The 19519-nt window shown below is 28.4% G+C and overlaps 4 protein-coding genes across 15 annotated transcripts in view; 2 read left to right on the top strand and 2 right to left on the bottom strand.

Annotated features, from left to right (window-relative positions):
* Positions 1-929, bottom strand: part of LOC139987346 (uncharacterized) — a 13638-nt gene extending 12709 nt beyond the window's left edge. The window contains exon 1 of one of the 2 annotated variants that reach the window (XM_072003495.1): positions 793-929. The gene's annotated coding sequence lies outside the window, so the exon portion shown is untranslated. Of the gene's footprint in view, positions 1-125; positions 623-792 lie in introns of those variants that run through there. The other variant, XM_072003496.1, reaches the window with a different exon arrangement.
* Nab2 (Nuclear polyadenosine RNA-binding 2) overlaps positions 1-19519 on the top strand; it is a 239919-nt gene that overhangs the window by 158045 nt on the left and 62355 nt on the right. The window lies entirely within an intron of this gene.
* Csn1b (COP9 signalosome subunit 1b) lies at positions 809-9453 on the top strand. 5 transcript variants are annotated; one of them, XM_072003510.1, is made up of 7 exons: positions 809-873; positions 2017-2081; positions 2337-2429; positions 2553-3674; positions 3748-3882; positions 3962-4025; positions 4084-4353. In XM_072003510.1, the coding sequence occupies exons 2-6, from the start codon at positions 2055-2057 to the stop codon at positions 4016-4018; spliced, it is 1434 nt and encodes a 477-aa protein (XP_071859611.1). In that variant the 5' UTR covers positions 809-873; positions 2017-2054; the 3' UTR covers positions 4019-4025; positions 4084-4353. The 5 variants fall into 5 exon arrangements, with proteins under 5 accessions (XP_071859611.1, XP_071859613.1, XP_071859612.1 ...); XM_072003512.1 differs by lacking the exon at positions 809-873 and adding an exon at positions 956-974; XM_072003511.1 differs by lacking the exon at positions 809-873 and adding an exon at positions 1806-1954 and having other exon boundaries at positions 2019-2081.
* Aldh-iii (Aldehyde dehydrogenase type III) lies at positions 4636-19519 on the bottom strand. 7 transcript variants are annotated; one of them, XM_072003499.1, is made up of 13 exons: positions 19355-19518; positions 16323-16443; positions 9413-9447; positions 9148-9291; positions 8984-9079; positions 8673-8894; positions 8406-8569; positions 8036-8266; positions 7759-7956; positions 6580-6695; positions 5843-5978; positions 5604-5757; positions 4636-5130 (listed from the first exon to the last, which is right to left on the bottom strand). In XM_072003499.1, exons 1-13 carry the CDS (start codon positions 19379-19381, stop codon positions 5110-5112), a joined length of 1665 nt encoding a protein of 554 aa, XP_071859600.1. In that variant the 5' UTR covers positions 19382-19518; the 3' UTR covers positions 4636-5109. The 7 variants fall into 7 exon arrangements, with proteins under 7 accessions (XP_071859600.1, XP_071859599.1, XP_071859601.1 ...); XM_072003498.1 differs by lacking the exon at positions 6580-6695 and adding an exon at positions 7435-7550 and having other exon boundaries at positions 19355-19517; XM_072003500.1 differs by lacking the exons at positions 6580-6695; positions 19355-19518 and adding exons at positions 7435-7550; positions 17261-17375.

Raw genomic sequence — 19519 nt, 5'->3', positions numbered from 1 at the left:
AGTTTACTGTAAGTTACTTTAAACATTGTTTGTTAAAAAAATTAAAAAGATATTTATATAAGGTAGTAATAACAAAGATGCACTTTCAGGAGTGATTAAATTATCAATCAATTAAGAGCACTCACATGTTTTGATACAGTGCTGTGTTTATTTGTTCTATTATATTTATATACATCTATATAACTTTTTAAATCTATTTTATCCTTATTAAAAGATAAGTAAAATCATATTTCTATATCTGTTGAAAATAAAAGTTTTATCGGACTTGCTCCATTTTCGTAGTATGTACACCAATATGTCAAAATACTTGTCATGCGCTATTACAAAAACAGTTTGAATGTTATTTAAAATCTCAAATTTTATAACTAACGTAAATAATCGGTAAGAAAAATCGGGCGATACGATTTGTAAATTCGTTTTCGTAACTTTTGCTCCAATTTTCTCAATTATAGAGGTAATCTATTCAGACCCGACTGGCAGTTGCCAACGGCGGACGTTATCGCGCAGTAAATCAATTTTCTGTTTCAAAATCGTACTTTCTCGCAAAGCGATTTGATCGAAAGGACACAAAATCTACACAACACACCTGTCATCATAAATATACTTCAGCGAACGGACCTTGAACGTGCAAAGGTTGACAAGGTTCACATATTTTAAGAAAAATGTTTCGTTAATATTCCGTTTGATCGTGTGCTAATGAAAATATGCAGAAACTTGAAAAATTAACATTGTAAAATGTGCAAATTTTCACTTTTCAATTTATTTGTCTGATGTAATTCAATCAAATCTTACCTGCACGTTAATGCAATTCACAATATATACGCCATATTGGACACGACTACTAGACAGACATCACGCGTCTTCTGAAACCAGGTAGCTTAGCTACGTTTCATTTTAATCGTTACCGTTCGATCGTATCGACCACACACACCATACTTTTTGCATTCCCTGTAAAATATTTGGAACGTTCAAAAGTGTATTTTCACCATTACTAAAATATTGGATACACGTGAACGTATTTCAGTATTTTCCATACTGAATGGAAATAATGTATTTATCAGCAACGGTTATTATTTTTCACTGGCTCATATATAATCGACACGGAAAATAATACGCGCGATTAGCGTTGCGTAAACGCAACACAAGCTTTTGTTTTTGTCGATGAAAGATACGTTCCATGAAATAGGAGGAAATGAACAATCATACAAAAAATAATAAAATAATAAATAATTTAATGTAAAATATATAAATTACAATACTAAATATATAAGCAAATATACATACATTTTATAATGTATAGCATCAATTAATGTATTTAGTATACAAAAATATTATATTATATATTTTAATGAAACATTAAAGCGTTATTATTATCGCTGGAAATACTGTCATAAAACTAATTATGTATGTGCTCCCGACGAGTTATCGAGTATCTTCTTTCGTTATTTTATATTTTCTATCTATACAGTATTCGATCTGATCCAGTAAAAGATAGAGTTTCGTGTTACGATTAATCAATACGTAATAAGTATTTAAAAGTTTAGACCGCGAATAGGTATTTCGTTATACGAAAACATTTCATCTATGCTCCAAAAAAATTTTTTCTAACGAACATAAATTTTTGTTGCTTGTTCGTTGCGCAGTCATGTCAAAAAATGAGTTATGGTAGTTATAAAGAATTATTAATGCGATGTAAAATAATAGTAACTATTTCAAATAACTATTTCACTGTTCCAAAATCAGAGCAAAGTATTTAGGTTAATTAAAATTTATTAAAATACATCAATTTTAAATTGGAGAATAATTAACTGTTATTGATTTATTTAAAGTAACATACCTCAGCGAATTTCAGAATTTTATGCAAATCAAAATCTGTCGAAATAAAATTATGACAATGGAAAATGTTTAATCGTTCCAAGTTGCCTGCACTGCACCAACTATACATGATACATATGTGTATAACTTGGTTCTCTATTGCACATTACATTACTGTTATAAAGTTTTGTTTTGCTTCAGAGTTTCTCGGCTATTTTACATAAAAGAAAACGTTTGTCATGCCGTTACAAGTTCACGATGTTCAGGTAATTATTTTAGAACAATGTACAATGTAAATGTTTATGTAAATAGAATATTTCAGGGGCAGCAAAATCGTGACAAATTCAAATGTTGTTCGTTTCCGTGTTATGTTTTTTTTCTATATTACAGTTATTATGTCAGTTTGATAAAATCTATTTTTAATTTTATTATCTTTGTATTTTATATTTCTATTGTTTGGGATACTACGAATTAGGAACTTATTTCTGTACAAAATATATGTTGATGTTTTTTATATGTAGCAAAATGTTGTGGAGCCTATGCAAGTTGATGCTCCTGCAGAAGATAATGATAATGCAGAAGAAGAACCATATATTGTGGAAAATCCAACATTGGTAAATATAATTCTCTTTTGAATCTCTTGTCTTTGATAGTTGTTAATGATCTTTAGAAATTTGTACATATAGTTCTGATATTATAAAGCAAATATGAAAATTTTTGATTCTACTTCTTTTCAGGACTTAGAAGTTTATGCCAATAGCTACAATGGACTTGCTAAACTATACAGGCTTATATACATAGCTGACCATTGTCCAATGTTAAGAATAGAAGCACTTAAGATGGCTATATCGTATGTGATGACAACGTATAATGTTTCTTTGTATGTCATATTACATAAAAAATTAGTGCAAGCTGTAGGCACACCTGGACTGCCAGATGTTGCAGCACAGTCAACATCCCAAGATATGTTAACTTTAGACCAGGCTTGGGTTGAAACACGTTCAAAAAAGGCTGCTTTAAAACTAGAGAAATTTGATACAGACCTTAAAAATTATAGAAGTAATTCAATTAAAGAAAGTATCAGAAGAGGTCATGATGATTTAGGGGATCATTATCTTGATTGTGGGGACCTCGTCCATGCCTTAAAATGTTATTCTAGAGCAAGGGATTATTGCACTAGTGGGAAACATATTGTTAACATGTGTTTAAATGTTATTAAAGTTTCCGTTTATTTGCAAAATTGGGCTCATGTATTGAGCTATGTAACAAAGGCAGAAAGTACACCAGATTTTTCCGATGTTCATGGCAAAGATAACAATCAGTCTATAGTTACAAAATTAAAAGTTGCAGCTGGTCTAGCAGAACTAGCAACCAGAAAATACAAAATGGCTGCAAGACACTTTTTACAAGCATCATTGGATCATTGTGATTGCCTTGAATTGTTGTCTCCTGGAAATGTTGCTTTGTATGGAGGACTCTGTGCTTTGGCAACGTTTGACAGGCATGAATTACAAAAACAGGTCATTTTTAGTAGTTCCTTTAAGTTGTTTCTAGAATTGGAACCACAGTTAAGAGATATCATTTTCAAATTTTACGAGTCGAAATATGCATCCTGCTTAAAATTGCTTGATGAAATTAAGGATAATATACTCCTGGATATGTACATAGCACCACATGTTAATGTTTTATATACACAAATTCGGAATAGGGCATTGATACAATATTTTAGTCCATACTTAAGTGCAGATATGAGACGTATGGCAACTGCTTTTAACAGAACAGTTTCAGAATTGGAAGATGAGCTTATGCAATTAATTCTCGATGGTCAGATACAAGCTCGTATAGATTCTCATAATAAGGTAATTATTGCTATCACTAGTTAATATTTTTATGAAAAATCATCTTTTCATTTGATTTGTTATGTATACTTAGATTCTATATGCAAAGGATGTCGATCAACGTAGTACAACTTTCGAAAAATCTATGAGCGTTGGAAAGGAATATCAGAGACGTACGCGCATGTTAATCTTAAGGGCCGCGATGTTGAAGCAACAGATTCAAGTTAAAGTAATTATATTCATTGTGTTTAAATTTTATGGTAGGATAAAAATTAAAAAGTGTTAATATTTTTTTAATACTGTTACAGAGTCCACAGCGTGATAATACTCAAGGAGGAGAAATGTCAGTTACTTGGAAGCAATAGTTCAGTGGTAAGAATTTGAACTGTGATTTATGTTAACCTTTTGGTTGATAAATATATTTATGCAGATGAACTGCCATGGTCAGTAAGATTTGAAAAAGTACTTCGATACCGTATTGGACATATTATTAATAAATATTTGAGATGCTGATACTGAATTTGAATCTTCGATAGATGTTACGGAATATGTATATAATACATTACACTATAAGCAAAAACAAAGCTAGTATTTTCAAAAATGTGTTAATTACACGTATGAACAAATCTTTGATAATATATAATGTACACTAAAGACTTTATTATCAATAAATATATGAATACCTTTTTTCATGTACAAACGTTTTATTTTCTGTATTGTCCGCGTTTGTCTTATATAGTATACATATTTATTTTTTTATATTAACTGTCACATAAAAAAGTAATTCAAGGAATTTAGTAAAAAGTACTTTTTCTTAAAAAAGGATTAAATTTTTTATATTATCTCAAATTTATTAAGTACTTATTACATGCTATTTTATATGTACTTTATTTGCAATATATATTCATATGTACAGTTATGTTATAAACAGTATATTTATTATTTATTGGATTATATATAATTCTAATAAAAATAATGAACAGGTAGAGTTTTTTATACATTTATTTAACAATATGGCAACAATTTTGCACATTATACATTCTATATACACTATGGCAAATTTATATACTGATAAATCTTATTGTAATCTTTAAAAAATACAATGTGTTATTGTGGAAGCTCAAGTTAGCTATAAAATATCTAAAAAAGAATTATGTCATAAAAACACGATTTTTTTAGGAACAATTTTTGTGCAAATTTATCTTCTAGTAACTTGTACAGTATTAATAATATTAAAATAGCTATTATTAAAATTTTATACGTGTGTAAGCATATAAACTCTAAAACTAAATTTTTGCAGAAATGTGTTTGACTTCTATTTTAATATTTAAAAGTTCTCTTACTCGTTGCAAACACGTACGAATTTAGAATATGAATAGGTAAAAATTATACATAAATAACGTTCTGAAATTTGTAATTGACAACAAGCTTTTATAACAATATTGTGAGGAGTCCATTAATAATTTTCTTCTTGAACCTGAAAAAGTATTTTCGTATGTTAGTTAAGTACTAGGAAAGAACAAAATAATGGTGATTTATATAGCAACATTTATTGCCTTTATTGAGCTGTCAGTAGTTGTGTTAACATAGCAAATGATAATATTAGTTAAATGTGCGTGTTGTGTCGCGGCGTTTTTACTATAGATCATAATAAACATTTTTATATGGAAGCATATAAAAAAAAACATGTATAAAAATTTAACGAAATTTTGAAATTTAACTATTATAAACCATTTCAAGCATGAACTATTCTTTAAGGTCATAAGTTTTCAATAGTCAATCATTTGAATTAGAATGAGAATGGAACATTCAGTTATTTACAATATTTAAGTTTCCACAAATTAATTCTACGACTATAAAGTTTGCATACATTGTGCGGTGATGTATAATAGTTCAAATTGTTACGAATATAGATTAATATGTGCACTAAATACGCTTTGGTTTATATACCTTTAAAGCAGTTGAAATACCAAATGTGACAAGAATTCCCAAACCGAATGCTAAAAGATGTGGAATGTATTTAATTCCCGGTATGTCAGGCCGTTTTGCCAATAAAAATTCTACGAAAGACAACTTCTTGTCGGAATATGGCGGATAACGGCATCTGCAGCAAATTATAAACAATAATTATTTCTCCATAAATTTATTCCTAGATTATGTACAATATAATTTTATAGACTGCTGCTTACGATGCCAATGTTTCTCCTAACTTATTAAAATTTTTAATAAGGCAGCCTTTTTTGTGCACAAAAGTATCATATGTATATCTTCCATGATAGGCTCCCATACCAGAATTACCAACACCACCAAATGGTAAAGTGTCAACTGAAAAAACAGATATTTAATGTTTATATATTAAATATTAAATATATCATAATATATTATGATATTATATGCACAAAGTACAAACATATATACAATATAAAATTATTGTATGTGTATGTATATATGTGTGTGTGTATATATATATATATATATATACACAGGAAATATTCGATAATTGCATAAAAAGATTTTTTACATAATTGCACAGTCCTACTACAGGAGCGAGATTCCCTGATGCACTGAGAAGTCTACGGCCGTGGCGGTCGAATAGTGTAATGATTGAATGTCAAATATCACTGAGACAATGTATTTAGGTACCAATCCAGAAGTAAAACCCTTTTATTTTTAATCTTTTTTAAATTGAACATTTACGATCATATTTTCCAGATCTTTCTGTTTAAAATAAGACCAAAACGATATAATTTGAATTATATTTACTTATTGATATGTATCTAAGTATCATTTATCAAATAATTGCAACACCTGAGTCCCAATTTTTGTGGAATTATCGAATATACGCAAACATACAACAATACATGCAGACATGCATAAGTGTAAACATTATACAAAAATATCTAGATGTATATTCGTATCAAGATACCTGTGACATGCATTATTACATCATTAACACAAACACTACCGCTGCTTGTATTTTCAAGAAATATCGATATAGTCTTCTCTTCAGTACTAAATATATACAATGATAATGGCTTCTCCCTGTATAGGATATGACACAATTTATGAATTAGCACTTGAAATCGTAATTAAAGATCTGTAGGGAATTATATTTGCAAGTGCAAGTTCACTACTAGTGGTTGTAGCGAATTACAAAGAATTATAAAGATTAAAGTATAGTAAGGATTTTACAATTACTATTACCAATATTGTATGTGTGCTATCATGGAATGCAATTTCAAAGATGTTATTTACAAAAAATTTCAAATATACAGAGAATCTAAGTGTAATTTAATTAGAATCTGACAAATTGTAACATAGGAGAAATATATGAGTGAATAATCGTTTTTTATGCAATTAATATTTATAAAACTACGACAAAGAAACTTTCACCTTGGTTTACTAGGTAATATGAAATATTCATGTGTGGTTATGGATCTTGAAAGTTCACCATTTTGAAAAGTAGTATGATGGAACATGTATGATGGTCAATATATATAATATACATGTATCAAAGAATATGTAGTTATTCTATTAATATCTAAAAAAGCCACAATAAAATATAGCTATACCGTGCATGAAAATATAGCTATACCATGTCTAATATTTGATTACCAATGTGCATATTTTATAACCAGAACAGAAAACCGACACCCCAATACAAATATATATTAGATAAAATAAAGATTTATACAGCTTGTAAGGACTGAAGAAAATTTTACTGCTTCATTCCATATATTAGTAAAAAGTCTACCATTCTTCGCTTAATATCCTAACTCACCACAATATTGCATTATCGTGTCATTTACTCCTACATTTCCACTACGAGTTTGATTTATTAATAAATCTTGAACTCTCCTGTCCTTGGAAAAAATATATAGTACGAGTGGGGTTTCTCTAAATGTAAAGAATTAATTGCCACATATTATTTCTTGTTATTTACTTTATAAAATATTTTAACGAAATTTATGACATTGGATAAATCTTCAGTGTGCATATAATTTTAGAAGTTTATAATCATTAAAAAATATTTCTGTGTATTTTTATTAGTAGAACATTTTTGTGCATGTTTATTGTTGAAAAAATTTATATGTAAAGAACTCACCGACTATTTATGAAGTTAATTGCTTCGTAAGCGTTATTTATGTTTATAAATGGTAATATTGGACCGAATATTTCATCTTGCATGACGGGATCCGTAGGCTTGACATCAACGAGTATAGTTGGCGAGATATATTTTTCGTTAGAATCACAATCACCTCCTAGTGCTACTTTGCCATTATTTAAGTAGTTTACGAGACGTCTGTAAAAATATGAGATTTCATAGAATGCAATATAATGTGAAATTATAGGATACATATATATAATAATAAAAATCTTACTTATAATGTTGTTCGTTAATTATACGTGTTAAATCTGGACTTTCTTTGGGATTATCACCATACCATTCTTTGAGAACCTCCTTTGCCTTTTTTATGAATTTATTTTGAATTTCCTCAGTACAAAGTACATAATCAGGTGCAATACATGTTTGTCCAGCATTAACACATTTGCCCCAAAGTATTCTTTTCACGCTTACTTCTAAATTCGCTGTATTATCTATATATACAGGGCTGTAAATTAATGCATTTATTTATTGCTTTTATATTATGAAGTGTAGAAAATAAAAGTAATAAATATATATTAATTAATTATATACTGTACTATACTATAGTATACTGATAGTATATTAATGAATATACATTTTTTTACCTTTTACCACCTAGTTCTAATGTCACTGGCGTTAAGAATTTATTCGCCGCATCGCGAATAATTTTTCCAACTATAGTTGAACCTGTATAAAAGATGTAATCGAATCTCTGTTTAAGTAGTTCTGTTGTTTCAGGAACACCTCCTAGCACTACATGAATACATTCCTAGAACGTGCAATAATATTTTATGACATAGTGAGAAGTACTTATATCCTTTCTTGATTATTTCAGAATCATTTTCCTATTAGAATTCGTTTGGAGTACATACTTGATCTAAATATTTTGGAATAATTTTTGCAAGAATTTTTGATGTGGCAGAGGATATTTCTGATGGTTTAAGAATGACACAGTTACCAGCAGCTATTGCACCCATTAGAGGAACTATACATAGCTGGAAAGGATAATTCCATGGTCCTATAACAAGAACCACACCAAATGGATCTTTTTTAATTTCAACCTTGTCCAATATGTTGACTATTCCCTTTGGAGGCTAAAAGATACAAATAGTTGAATTATATATTTATCCATTTAAATAAGATAGTTAAATACACATAAAAAGTTACAAAATATCGAAGATACTTTTTCATCAGCTGACCATTCCTTGAGATATGTAAGCAAATCTTTGATTTCTCCTTCTGTAAATACTACTTCTGTTGTAAGAGATTCAAATTTCGACTACAAAGGAAAAAATCCATTATTTATGAACCTGAATGTAAAATATAATGGATAGTTATTATACAAACTTTGTGCAGATCACTAGCAAGAGCAGATATAATTTCTTGTTCGCATTCTTTTATCATAAGTTGTGCTTGCTTTAGTTGTTTTAATCTCCATTCTAGTGGTCTTGTTTTACCATTAAGAAATACATTTCGTGTGCGTTCAACAAGCTATAAAAAAATAGTAGATTTAAGTACATAATAAGAAATTTTTTATTTTTATATTTTTCTGGAAAATTTGATACATAAATTTTTTATTCTGTGAAATAGAATAACAAATCAGTGTACTTACATTTGCATAATCTGTCATTTTCCCCTTAGTTTGTGCTAGAATCAGAAGAAATAAATGACTATATGTAATAGTTACTACGAACATCTCTTATTATAATATAATAATAAATATTATAATATATGTGATATAGTATTATTTATAATATAACAGAAACTATGATGAATAAATATAAAGTAAACTTCTATATTTTCATAAATGTAAATAATAAAGGATATATTTAAATTATTTTATTTTTGTAAGTATATTATAGTACAGTAATATATTGAAAGAATTATTATTTGAATATTTCTCATATATACTGCAACACAATTCCATATTATTATTACTATTTATAACATTTAAAATTTTATGTACATAAAACCAGCTTGAAAATATGATCACGCGAAACAACTGAAAAAAAACAATTAAATATGTACATACATATGATTACAGAAGTTTAAAATACGTGAAACAGAACGTATTTATCCGAATAATAAGTGGTTAGAGATTATAGTTTGACTATAAATCAGATGTCTGTATTATAATAATACAGGATAGAAGCAATTCAATCTTTGAATAAGTACATATTAAGATATCAGCGTCGACAAATAAAACTTAGATACGTACAGCGCATTATATACTTGTACGGAAATAAAAAAAATATTCGTCATATACGTTAATAGATTTACTTAATATTCTTAACTTGTGTATAATATTTTTAGTTCCTACGCTATTTAATATCTGTGACAAAAAATTATAACAAATCTCAATATTATCAAAAATATTTATTGTACATTACTATATAGAAGATGCGGATGAAAGTATGTTTATGCTTGGACATTCGTAGTATATTGAATCATAAAACGTGATATGCAAGTGAAACCATGAATCAATTCATGGAAATAATGATATCTAGCTTCCTGTACATATTTTAGACTCGTGGATTTATAATAAAACGTCATATTGCATAGATAAAAATCTTCAGTAATAAAGTACAGTCAAATATTTCTAATATAATTAATGTTATTTGATTGTGCCGAATTTCCGTACAAATACTTATTATTCATTAAAAATTAATACAATAAAAAATTACTGATATAATTAGAACTGAAAATGTTTTTACTATCCAATTATAAGCAATAAAATTAAAATACAGTAGTATGTTTAAAAAACAATAAAAATTGTAAAAAGTTAAAATTGAAAGAATTTAAAATTATTTTTATCATATATATAGATATACGTACATATATGCTTGTCCTCTGAAGAATAAAAATAAACTTAATTTTGAACAAGTACGTTTGTTTGGTGCAAAGCAATCAAGGAAGAATAATCACAGATGAAATACAGGATAGATTTAATACCGTATGGGTGCTGATCTGACTTTATGTTACATATTCTGAAATACCGATCCTATGAAACAGAGGTTCTGGGATTGCTTTGGTATGCCCTCTACAGTTTATAGCAGTGAATGCAGAAATTCGATCCAATCGCTAAAATTGATAGATTGATAAAACTGATTGATCATCAGAAATAAAAATGTTTACCTCTTTTATTACATTTCCATATAAATATCCATTTATATATTACATTACGTTCTAGAACATTTCACAATATGGTATTTTATTAAGTAAAAATTATACTATCTTTTAGTATAATATAATGGACATATTATCAATTTGTGTTCTTTTTGATAAAAGTTTGTTTAAATTTATCATATTATTGTTACTGTTTTACCGATTCAGAAAAGATAAAGTTTGCTTGGAGAAATGTTCTGTTTATTAAGGAAATACATCTGTTTATTAAGTCATGAAGACTAAACTTGTCAAGGTAATAATGATTACTATTGAACAGTTCTTTTGAAAACTAATTATTATCTTTTATAGTGATTTAATTTATAATAGAATACAAATAAAAATTAATCTACACTTTGCAGTCAGATAAAAAGCAACTAAAACATTACTTACTGTATGAAGAAATCTTTTAAAAGCTAAATGGTGTCAAAGTGATGTCTTTTAAATGAAATTATATTTCGAAGAATAATTTTTCGCGTTCACTTGCCGAAAAATAAATTATAGTATCAAATCATGTACTTTCGTTACTGAACTTTTATTTGAAACATTTCTTCATACAGTAAGTAATTTTCGAGTAATTCGAAATTATGAAGTTAGATGCTTTGTCTTGTATTTCATGTAAAAAATAATTTTCAATTTTTTACGTTGTAAATAAAGACAATCTGAGAGTCAATGGAATGTCAGCATCATGTCTTAAAAGAACGGTTTAATTAAGATTTATGATTACTTACATAAGCTTGGACATTGTGATAAATATAATAAATGAAGTAAAAAATTTTAATTTTGAAATTCTGAGTAAAGGTTAATTTTGCGGTATGTTTATTAACCCAATTTCTATCAAATCATGAAGAGGTAGGATCTATCTACAACGGTGATGTCGCATATTTTTTATATATTCTGTATATATTTATTCTGCATATATATATTTATGTATTTTATATATTTTGTTATCTTGTTTTCTGAAAAATGATGAAACTAAACTAAAGGAGGATACGTTTATTATCGCAAAAAGTAATTCCATAGAAGAATAATTTATCATAGTAATTTACCCTGTATGTGGTACTGAATCGATAAAGAAAACAGTTTGATATTTCTCTATAGATGTCAGTACTATAGTCATGTAAAAAAAAATTATAAATTCCCACACAAGATTAGTCTATTATTAGTTCATGATGGCGAATGTTAATGCTTTCGCAGCACGCTTTTTATTCTTATGACTTTATGTTCAGATATGTTATATGCGAGATGTTTCAAGTATTTAATGAAAGAATAGTTAGGTATTTTAATCTTGTTATAGATATGTATAATACTACTAATGATAAGCAGCATTATTAGTTTGCGTTGTACGAAATTGTCAAACGTTTACGATGAATCAGACAGGTAATATCTCATAAATGTATTATACCAATTTCTATATGTATCAGTTTTATAAAGTGTGTGTTCAAATTGATATTTGTTTTATTGAAAACTTAGGAATTTGACTTTATTATCAAGCCGACTAAAAATGTAATTTTCACTCTTTGAATGAATGAATAAATAAGAATTTCCTAATTTTGCTTTCAGATTTCTGTTAATCGAAGATAGATCTTAATTTTAACCATCGCCAATTTGTTTTCAATATACGTGAGTGATGAATAAATCAAATATATTATTTTATGCTATTGTACAATAAATTTAAGTAGTTACGACAGAATTATCGAAGTATGTAGCTGAACAGAATTATGAGTGCGTTTTCTTGCGATCGCTCGCGCGCGAATTTCAAATTTTGTGACAGGTCAGTAAAGAAACATAAAACATAACAAAATGAAAGATGTGCGCCAAAACATACTACAGTGCATCATATTTTTTCATAAAATTCATACCATTCGCATTATTGTAAAACTTTACTGATGGTTCTACCATAATTTTTACACAGCTCATATTTTATCGCTATCCTATTCTTCGATTTCCAACGATCTGTATCGCTTTTTTCCTTGAAGGCATAAAATGTCCGATAATTACGCAGGAATATGAAATTTTAACATAATTATCATTTAAAACGACTTTACCAAGTCATACGACAAACGTCGTGTCGTTGTCAAACGACAATACCAAGCATAAGTGTTGGTACAAGTTTTAAAACTTTTTAAAGATTGGACTAAACGATTTGAATCTTCTTGAGAAATTAGAAAAATTAGTTTATTAAAGAGTTAAGAAAAAAGAGAGAGAAGAAGAAGTTTTATTCTTAAATTTTAAGACAATTGTAATTGGTCGGAATCGCGAAGAAGATAATACCTACAGGTTGCTTTTTACAACTTTTTTATCTGAGCCTATAATGAAAATGTTATTGAATTCGGTTGACGCAATAACAAGCTACAGGCATCAAAACATGTACAAATCTTTAGACTTATTGTAGTTATAGGCAGAAAATCGTGGGAAACTGAGATTTTCCATTGTAATTTATAGCAATTATATAAATATAGTATTTTATATTATATATATACGATATAAATATTATATAAATATAGTATTTTTCAAATGTTCGTTACAAGTTCAAATAAAAAAATTATAGAAGAGGACCTTTATTATTTCCATCATGGTTTCAATCAATTGTAATTTTTTCTACGCATTTTTCGTTACATATCATTTAATAAACTAGTCCTTTTAACTCTAATTTCTCAAAGAAACTTAAGTCGTTTGGTAGAATTTAAAAAAGATTATTCCGTTTGTAAGTGTGCCAATACTTATGTTTGCTACTGTATACATAAATAAGCATATACGTCTAGCTTAGTAGCATTTTCATATATTAAGATAATAAAGCAATACTACAAGTGTTTGATCTGTTAAAAGTTCTTGCGTAATACACTACGTACAGAAAGAAAATAAATAAAATGTCAACGTATTTCCAACTCATGCAAGTTGACTAGTCTTTAAAAACACATAGTACACATTAGTATGAATACAGATAAGGCAGACAATTAAATAGCATTATGTAAATAGCATAAAAGTTATTGTGGTTGAAAAAGGTGATTACTTCCAACGTTCAATCATTTGAACAAGGAATTCGAATAAACAGATTTGCAATATTTATTCATTGCTTAATCATTCTACATCTATGATAGAATTCCTGTTATTCTAAAGTTTAAAGAATGGCTCTCTGTCACTCACCTTTCAGTCGCAAATATATTTATAAAACACTGTTATACTTGTGTACTATCGTTAGGTATACGCACTTTAATAAAACTGAACTCACATATACTTCTCTTATCTTATATATTTTCTTTAATGTCTAGATGATCTCTACAGTAACTGCGCACAAATGATCAAATCCGATCGCTGACAGATCTATGAGCGTAATTGTGCAACAAATCTACTAGAACAAGTTTCCAAGCGCTTTTATACCTTCTTATAGCGCGTTGATACTCGCGCCTGCGAAGAAGCCTGATGGCATTTAAAGATGAAATATTCCAACTACATACTTGTCGATTCTTAAAATTCAAAATGCTTGTTGAAATTTTGAAACATAAAGATTTATGAGAAAATATTTAATAGAACGTTGAGGACTGGTGAAAGATTAAAAATTTTTAGTAAATTCATGGAAGTAGCAATTCTTAACTTTCTATAAGACTAGATTTTTTTTCAAATTTTGGAAATTGTTAAAAGATATATAATAGAGAAGACTTATGATAAAAATTGGATGAAAGATCTAGAGTTTGTGGTTAATAATAACAAAGCTTAGTGTTTACCGTTACTTAGAGATGAAGTAAAAAATTTCTGAGATAGATATTATATTTTTTAATTACGTTATCCTTACTTAAATCTCCCTCCTTATCTACTGCACTTAATATGTTAGGATCTTAATGAATGGTATAGGACTGTTGGCATAATTTTGGGAATTTGATAAGAGATTGCGAATTTTTATGCACTTGTGAGAAAGTTAAAAGTTCAAAGATGCACAGAATGCGTAGAATATTAAAAAATTTGTAAGACACCCATAGTAGAGTATTTGTTATAATATTTAGTAGACGAAATAAATTTTTATCTAAGTTTCGTTTCTTTTAGCTCTGTAAAGCTCTTTTCTGCAAAATTTATCCCCTTACCGATGTCTAACACCACTTGCACAATTTAATACAGTATATTATAAAGATCGAAACAAACTTTGCATTGTATAGCTTCATGTATTACGGCTTTAAGTTACTACGTAATGATGCGTTGCTTAATAAGAGAGCTGTGGTAAGTCTCAGCTGGTTCGAAAATCATACAGATGGACAGTCAAGAAAGTTTAAAGGTAGATATGTATTTAGCGTGGGTCAGTGATTTACAGAATAATTTATACGTCCTCGAAGCAAAAACTGTTGAAACTTAGCACCGTGTTTTATAAAAATGACGTCGTTCCTGTCGTTTCTTGCACAAACGTATTGGGTTGACACGTAACACAGATAATTCGATTTTATCAGATTAGATTCAAGAGACAAATGAAAGCAAACTTCATCGAAGAAAGCAGAAAGAAAAGCGATGCATGAAGATTCATATTTATTCTGAGTTTATTTATATTATTCTGACAATTCTGTTACGAATTTATTTTTTTTAACTTTTACGAAATTATAATAGAATAAAAATTGGAATTAATATTTCTTTGAGATCTCTTTTTCTTATACTAAAAGAAATAATAATTATAGAAATATTGAAATTTAGCTTTATTCACAGTTTTGTCTAATGTGAAATTAAAGATTTTGTTACTTACATCGTTTTTCTTTAGGGCTCCATTAAATAAAAGAGATAAAGGAATGAGTATTCCCATTTCGTGATTGCTTTAAATTCTACGTTGTTTTACACAGTAAATATAAGAAGTTATTCTATACTGGTCGCCAGTATATCATAATTATAACTACAATTAAATTGCTCCACGTAAGAAACACTGTTAAACAAGTTTATTTTTATTAACTATATTTTATTCATGTCATAGACAGATTGATTCTTACTCGACCACTAAGAAATCGACGTGCAAAAGTCGAAACATCGTAATAATTATTCATTAAATAACACAATGAAGAACTTTCTTATAAAATTTGGATTAAAAAAAGAGAAGAGATTAAATAATTCAAATTTAATGAAACAAGGGACCAAAGGCACTAAATTATCTATTCACATTTTGTAAATTTCACTTTGTCGCCTCAAAAATAATCACTTTCAAGTTTATCGATTTATCATCGTTGGATCTTCTTATTGTCTTCGTAAAAACTTTCTCTTTTTCATATCATTAATCATCTCGGTTATTATATTTATTTATATATTATATATTATTATATATTATATGAATGAAGATACGAAGACCGCTGAATGAAAGACTAATAATAATAATGTTAATCGAGATCACTCACTGGACTTGTTGTCGTCTGGCTCTATATCGATCCGGAGCTCTTCTACGACTGGCGTTATATTCTGTGGCTTGGGAGGGATCGTTTCTGCGTTCGTATCGCTCATTTCGAGCACTACTTCTCTCTGGAAATAACCGTACCAATTAACATATCAGTAAAGTTTACATATCACAGAACCAAACATCTATTATTTAAATTGATAAGTTTTGATGTTTTTGTAATATTCAAGGTTCATGACATTATCGTAGATAAAAAACTCTGTAGACTAAACGATCGATAAATGTTGTTGATAACGATAGTTGAGAACTGTGAATATTGATGATAAAATTGATTGTCCGAATGCTCCTTACGACGACAACCATATTAAGTTATTAATTCTAATTAATTGCGTATTTTTTATTTTGGTCTTTGTTCCAGTTATAAGAACATTAAATTTGCTGAATCAGAGTATTCAAGTTATATAGTCACCCGAGATAATTCCAAGTGATCAATATTTCGTAGAAGTAAAATGTTTTCATATGAAGCTTAAGAACGGAACGAAGTATTAGAATTTCGTAGTCTGGTACGTTGCAAATGTAGTTAATCCATCGTTATTAATTACGGTAATTTTGATCATTTTAATTCGTTTTCTTTTATTTCGTGAACGAATTTTTTGAAGTTGCAAATTTTCAGTTTTATTTTCCATCTTACCAATCTGATCATAATAGTCATTACAGTGTTAATGAAATTGAAAAATGTTTCGTATTAATACACATGATATATTCACATAATAGGTTTCTATAAACGTTCAAATACTTTCATAAATCACTATGTACACATATGTTTAATTATATTTATAAATATAATTAATATTATAGTTGTTCGAAACATTAATTGCTTTAAACTAAATTCAAGTTTATGTAATCTTATTTGTTAGTCAAATTACACCGTACATCGTTCACGATTAACGCGAAATCTTTCCAACGATGAAATCAAGTGGTTACCGGTAGTAGGAAATACTTCCTAAAGCGTAACACAGGTGTAATTAATTGCAAAAGCACTTAGGAAATAATCGCGCCTCTAAGATACTATCAGTGTTTAACTAGTCATGTTACTAATGTCGAAAAGACGATGTTGCCTTTCACACAGCTGCACAGCGACTGAACGGAGAAATATCCTTTTCAAATAGTTATCGTGATGCAAAATACATAACGTAAAAGGATTAGTGGCTTTAACAGTGAAATGTTTGCGACGAGAATTCCATTTTAGCATGATGTTCGGAACATAGAGGGAGAGAATTAGCTGTACAAACATGAAAGGTTGAAGACGAGGAATTTCTGATAATCGCTAAATTTTTGTTTGCTTTTGATCGTCTTGTATCGCTTTGGGTGTTTCTTCTTCTTCTCAAAGTTTCGAATTGTTTTTAGAGTACTAGAATATTCGTTAAGCATGCAATTTTGTTCTTTCGTTTTATTTTGTATTAAAAAAGTGAAGATACCTGGACAAAATAAAGAAAATGTAAAAATGTGGAACAGTTCCAAATACGAAATGTCCTGAGATAACCAGTATAAATAATTCGATATAAATATCTTGTGCAAAAGTGCTAAGAAATGTCCACGTGGCTAGCCTACTTTTACTTCAACCTTTCTCTGAAACGAATGCTTTGCTCAAAAACAGGTACATTGGTTTGCCGTTTCGTAGAAATTAGAGTACAAATTCCATACATTTCGATATATTGTATATATATGTATTTAATTATAATAAATAGGAGACGGGAATTTAACTATACGTTATTTTAATATTTTGTTCTAATGATATTCTATCCATTATATCTAATTCAAGCTTAATGACTTCCTGATGCCAATTTACGATTGCCAATCACATTATTTCTGAAATAATATAATTTATTAATAGAGTCAAAATTTAATATTCATCAGGGTCATAATCTACATTTTATGATTATTAGGTTTCCATAATTAATTCCACGATAATTTATAATTTCTATCCCTCTGACTTAAACGCTATTATTTAAACATTGTTTGTAATTTTTTAGTAAAAATAATTGATCTCATGAAGATGTTTTATTCTTAATTTTAAAAGAATCTGAAACGCCTCCGTTTCGTTTCAGATTTTTTCTCATCTTTATAAAAATTTCTCTTAATATGTATTTTCATATTCTTTTATATTCCGCAATTCATCACTGCTTTCTCTTCAAATTATTTCCTCCGATATGTGTATCGCGCTCCAAGTTATCTCTGTTTTCTCGAAAAATTCTCCTTCGTTGTCACTCCATTTCGATTTAAATACTTTATTATTTTCTTGTATTCTCCGGTTATCAACTATTTTTAATTTTATTGTTTATAATTGTTCTTCTTATTTAAATCAAAGTTATACGACATTATGTGAGGAGAAAATGCAATAGACAACGTGTATCGCTAATTTTATTAGGTATATGAGATTCATTGGTAGAGAAACGAATTAACATATGCAAACGATCTATGTAAATGTGGACGAACAAAGGTCCTTTTTTTCTTGACAAAGTGATCTCACGTGATCCAAACATACACGAGTTTTAAAGATTTTAATGAACAGATAGAACGATTCATTCTATTTCAAGTTTATTTTTTCAAATGTAATGACTTGCCGGTTTCTTTAAATCATAACTCGTTAAATCATATCTTGTTATTATTTGTCTCTTCGATTTGACCCTGAACAAATTTTCTTACCGGGTTTTTCATAAAAAATCGTGAAGCTTCTTATTTTAATTGAATATATAGATTGTTATTATTACTTTGATCAGTGAACGACTTTTTGCATTCTTTGATTTTTTCCTTGTTTACCGATATCACTTCACATTCTTTTTTATTCTTTACGTAACGTGACTATAATGATAAATCGTCCTTTTCAATCACTCAGATTTGTTTTATAAAGAAAAATGTAGCGTGAACAATCCGATCTTATCGTATTTATTGAAAAGTAACTAATAAGGTGGATTGTTAGCGAAAGAAGAAGATATCATAAGGTTTGAATCCGTACCATACGAATATTGTACTCACCATAGCTGATTTTTGTTGATCAGTCATATTTCACGTTTTATTACGACAAGCTTACGCGTTGCAAGTAATTTTCCAGTACACTTTTTCAACACGCGATGATTATTGCTGAGGCACTGTGAGGGAAATCGTCGCGCGATCGGTCGTTCAAGCGTAATCGAAGGAAAT

This window comes from Bombus fervidus, chromosome 5 (genome assembly GCF_041682495.2).
Source record: "Bombus fervidus isolate BK054 chromosome 5, iyBomFerv1, whole genome shotgun sequence".
NCBI classification, from domain to species: Eukaryota; Metazoa; Arthropoda; class Insecta; order Hymenoptera; family Apidae; genus Bombus; species Bombus fervidus.
The sequence above is the reverse complement of the archived record's forward strand: the minus strand, read 5'-3'. Positions and strand labels throughout refer to the sequence as shown.